The sequence below is a fragment of the Miscanthus floridulus genome, chromosome 15, assembly GCF_019320115.1.
Source record: "Miscanthus floridulus cultivar M001 chromosome 15, ASM1932011v1, whole genome shotgun sequence".
Lineage (NCBI taxonomy): Eukaryota > Viridiplantae > Streptophyta > Magnoliopsida > Poales > Poaceae > Miscanthus > Miscanthus floridulus.
Genome location: NC_089594.1, coordinates 61,222,201 through 61,226,626, shown reverse-complemented (window position 1 = coordinate 61,226,626; position 4,426 = coordinate 61,222,201). Strand labels below are relative to the sequence as shown.

General features: G+C 52.0%; 1 protein-coding gene across 1 annotated transcript; it reads left to right on the top strand.

Annotated features, from left to right (window-relative positions):
• Positions 1-913: 913 nt before the first annotated feature.
• Positions 914-1,744, top strand: LOC136509221 (probable histone H2AXb). Its single transcript, XM_066504046.1, has 2 exons — positions 914-1,201; positions 1,319-1,744. Exons 1-2 carry the CDS (start codon positions 1,016-1,018, stop codon positions 1,541-1,543), a joined length of 411 nt encoding a protein of 136 aa, XP_066360143.1. The 5' UTR covers positions 914-1,015; the 3' UTR covers positions 1,544-1,744.
• Positions 1,745-4,426: the final 2,682 nt, after the last annotated feature.

The following is a 4,426-nucleotide window of genomic DNA, read 5'->3' as shown; positions in this document are numbered from 1 at the left end:
CCGCGCCCAAGGGTCGGGTGAGACGGAGCCCGCGCCCTTAAGGTCGGGCGAGACGGCTCTCGTACCCTCGGGGTCGGGCGACACGGGGCCTATGTCCGAGGAGTCCGGCGAGGCGGAAACCGTCCCTCTGGGGTCGGTTGAGACTGAAATACGTCCTTAATTATCTAGGCGAGTTGTCGTCCGCGGTCCTCAGATCCCTTCTTCGGGTATCCGTAATACTTATACCCGACAACAACAAATCTGCAATCTGCTCACAAAAATCAAACATTAAAATTTTTTGGAAGTGTTTTTTTTACTGAAAACTGATTTATATTGTCATATAAAGTAATTATGAAATTAGTAGTACTTTTTGTGAAAACAAAATACTTAGAACATTATTTTGATGTATTCTTAATCTGGTGAGGGTCTATATGCAGTTCACTATAGACGACAGAGGTTGCTGGCTGGTTGTACCCGACACAAATAATAGCTTAGTATGTGCATATAGAATACAAGGAGGGGCTAGATTGCAAACACTCTGCTGCGCACTCAGTCCACGGGTCGTGGACCAGCAGGGGGATGAGGGTGCAGTTCACCACGGACCATGTCCACCTCGAAGGGTTATGGGTTCTTTTAATCGTGGGCATAGATCTTAGAACGGACGGCTAAGGATGTCTTTATTTATATTTGTATTTAGATGTTATATCTTGAATTATTTTTCTAAAAGAAATGAACTTATTTAGGCTTGACATAAGCATGATGTCATCCAGCTAATAAGGGCCATTGGAGTGAGGCACACACGGTCACACGGGGCTGCTGCTTCTTCGCTGCACGCACGCATGCAATGGGCGGGGGTGTGCGCTTGCGCGTGCCTACGAGTGGGCCGGATTTCTCGCACGAAGAGAGGCGGACGGGCCCAACGTGAATACGGGAAAGAAGAAAAAGAGAAAAAATATGAGTTCCGGCGGCGGCACCACACCAGTGATTCCGTCCGACGAGAGGAGAGACTAGTCTGGGAGGAAGAGAAGAGGCGAGTATGAGTTCCGGCGGCGGCAGGGGCAAGCCCAAGGGCACCAAGGCCGTGACGCGGTCGACCAAGGCCGGGCTGCAGGTCCCCGTCGGCCGCATCGCGCGCTACCTCAAGACCGGCAAGTACGCCGAGCGCGTCGGCGGCGGCGCGCCCGTCTACCTCTCCGCCGTCCTCGAGTACCTCGCCGCGGAGGTAACTGCCCCCAATCCATTTCTTTCTCCCCCCTCCTCCCTTCCGCGAATCCGTTCGGATGATTGTTGAATCCTTGCCGTGCTCGTGCGCCGCCCGTAATCGCTTGCTTGCTTGCAGGTGCTGGAGCTGGCGGGCAACGCGGCGCGCGACAACAAGAAGAACCGCATCGTGCCGCGCCACATCCAGCTCGCCGTGCGCAACGACGAGGAGCTCAGCAGGCTGCTCGGCGCCGTCACCATTGCCGCCGGCGGGGTGCTGCCCAACATCCACCAGACGCTGCTGCCCAAGAAGGTCGGCGGCAAGGGCAAGGCTGACATCGGATCCGCGTCCCAGGAGTTCTAGGCGGCGGCGGTTGCAGGCTTCTCTCTGTCTCTGGTTCGAATCATGCTTCGACATGAAGGCGCTCCGCCGTTCAAGTTTCGTCGATTAGCAGCAGTATTAGTGTCTTGTCTTGTCTATGGTTGGTTAGGTTTAGGTTCTGTGATGGATGGTTTATCAGGTGAAGTTTGTGGTGAATGAAAGCTGCCTATTTTTGTTGTTGCTTGCTGGAATGAACGAAATGGTCGGTTGCTGTTACTTGCTGTGGTCCTGTCTCCTATTTTTGTTGTTGATTTTGTTTCTATTCAGTTGAAGTTGCTACTGACTGATCTGCGGATGCCTTGTTTCTCGGTTGTGATTACTGCAGTCTGAAATTCTTATGTTTCATTCAGTACCTGTGATGCCCAAATCCATGTGCTCATCAACTACAACTACTGTACTGTGAAGAATAACGGACCTAAACGTTTTGTCGGTCTGAATCTAATGTAATTTTCAGAGTTACCTTGCGTGCTCGTATAGATTTCTCTGCTGTAAGGTTCCTTACTCTAATGTTGTGAAAATTCAGTTTTGCAGAAACTTAAGGCTGCAGTTCTTACGACAGTACCTATTACATTAACCTACTCCTTTGTTGCAAATGTGTTGAATATTTATTTGTACTTTGGGGTTGCTCTGTCTCAAAATGTGTCGTTCTTGCATTCTGAGTAGTCAAAGATTTTTAACTTTGACCGAAAAAATATTAGTATTTAAAGTATATAATATAACTAGTATCATTAGATATATTGTTAAATCTATTTTCTGTAGAGCTTAGAGGTGCTGTCTTATCTTATAATTTATGGGTGCGTTTGATTCGGTAGTTTAGGCAGTTTCCACGATACAACTTTTTCGTGTTTGGATGGCTGCATAAGTGCTAAGCCAGGCTCTAGGCGGAAGAGGATGGCTTGCTGGAAACGAGTCGAGCGGTCGTTTCCAGGAAGCCATGCTTGGCCAGCCACCCATCCGTGTCGCTTCACCACCGAGTGGATTCACACCGTCACCATGCTCGACGCCGTGAGCTCCGCCTCCCGCTCGTCGCCGTGAGCTCCACTGCCCCCTACGTGAGATCCGTCGGCTGCTACACCCTGCGCGTCCGAGGCGGCCCCTGTGCAAGCTCCGCCGGGTCCTTGAGCACGAGACCCACCTCTCCCGTGCTCATCTCCGACCACCACGCCAGATCCGCCGGCCCTTTGCGCGCTCGTCTCAGGCCACCTTGGCGAGCATCGTCAGCCTCCCATGCAACCACCGGCTGCCGTGCAAGCTCCGCCTCTGCCGCTCCATCTACGGCCACGCGCCGTTGTTGCCGTCCACACTGCAGTCACCGTGCCCGTCTGTGGTTGTTGTCCGCGCCGGAGCTCGCAGCAGGCCGTACGAGGACGACGACAGAGCTCACGTCCACTTCGGCATCGAGACGACCTGCATCGGTCTCACATCCCATGGCACCACCATCTCCGTGCGGAAGGGACAACCACACGTCGTCAAATATTTGCTCCAAATCGTCAGATTCGATCTCATTAGCAACGAATCGAAGCTTGACGGTGTCCAAATTGATTGTCTTCAACCATAAGAGGAGCTTGGAAGTAGCACATCGGGGATCTGGTTCATGGCCTAAGAGGCATGATGGGGCAGCTAGGATGGATGCTAGTGGAGGCGAAGCACGGGGTGTTAGTTGATCTCTACCAATAGGCCCAACGGTTTATTGGGCCCTTGTCTCTGCTCCCTGATCGAGGGAGCCCAACCCTAACTGGTTGGTGGGCCCCTGTCGCACAGCACATATATATAGAGGAGTGGGGAACTGGGCTTGGGTCACGAGGTTGAACGGAGCCGCTACCCACCTACAGAGAAAACCCTAAACCGATCCTAAAGACGTGCTGCCAGCGACGGGATGTGCCCCGCCACCACCGTCGTTCCCCTGCAGGTCTACACCAGACCGCCGTCTCGCCACCGAGCCGGAGCTGCCCCTACAACGGCGTCTACGCTGCTGCTGTGCCGCAACAGTGAAAGGTGAGAAGGGTCTTCCCTGGATCTACGGGTTACACACAGAGGTACTAATCATCGATCCTAACAATGGTACCAGAGCTTGGTTGCCTCTGTGTGACTCTAACCCTAATCGGGTAAAAGAAACAGAAAAAGGGACCGGGGGTGGCGGAGGTCACTGGAACCCCGGTCACCACCGCCACCGCATGGGAAAAGTGCCGCACTAACACGGCAAGAAAGAAAAGATCCGTGTTTGGATTAGAGAAGAAGTAAAGGAAGGGGAAAAGAGGGATTTAGCTTAGACCCGCTCAGATCCGAAGGGGAAGAAGAAGAGGAACCATAGATCCAAACCCTAATTCCCCACATCAGTTCGGATAAGAGAAAAGAAAACTCAAATCAGAGAAAGGGAAAAGGGGTAGGTCATTTTCTGAATCGTAACCCTAGATCTAAACCCTATTCCCATCCACTGGTTCGGAAAAGAGAAGAACACAGTCCAAATCGAAAAGAAGGGGAAGGGAAAGGAACCGATTCGGATGGGAAGGGAACCCATTCGGATGAACTCCAAAAACTAAAAGAAATCAAAAGAAAATAAAACCCTAACCCACCCAATCGGTCAAACAAAGAAAAACAAACAAGATCTAGATCCGATTGGGGAAGAAGAAGAGAAAAGAACAAGGGTCAGAACCCTAACCCTAACCCTAGTTTCCCATTCAGATGAACTCCGAAAAGAAAAGGAAGAACAATACAAATCCGAAGGGGGAAGGGGTGGATCTACCTCACCGTGCGTCGGGATGTCCCTTCACCATCATGAGAGAACAAGCCGAGCCAGGGAAGCTGGCTCGCTAGGCTCGGCCAAGGAAGCGCCGAGGCCAGGCTGCTCGACGGTGGCGTGCTCAC

Excerpts from the sequence above, each read along its gene's own strand:
- LOC136509221 (XM_066504046.1), top strand. The coding sequence starts at position 1,016 with ATGAGTTCCGGCGGCGGCAGGGGCAAGCCCAAGGGCACCAAGGCCGTG. Across the intron at positions 1,202-1,318 it reads TCGAGTACCTCGCCGCGGAG|GTGCTGGAGCTGGCGGGCAA; the intron begins GTAACTGCCCCC and ends GCTTGCTTGCAG.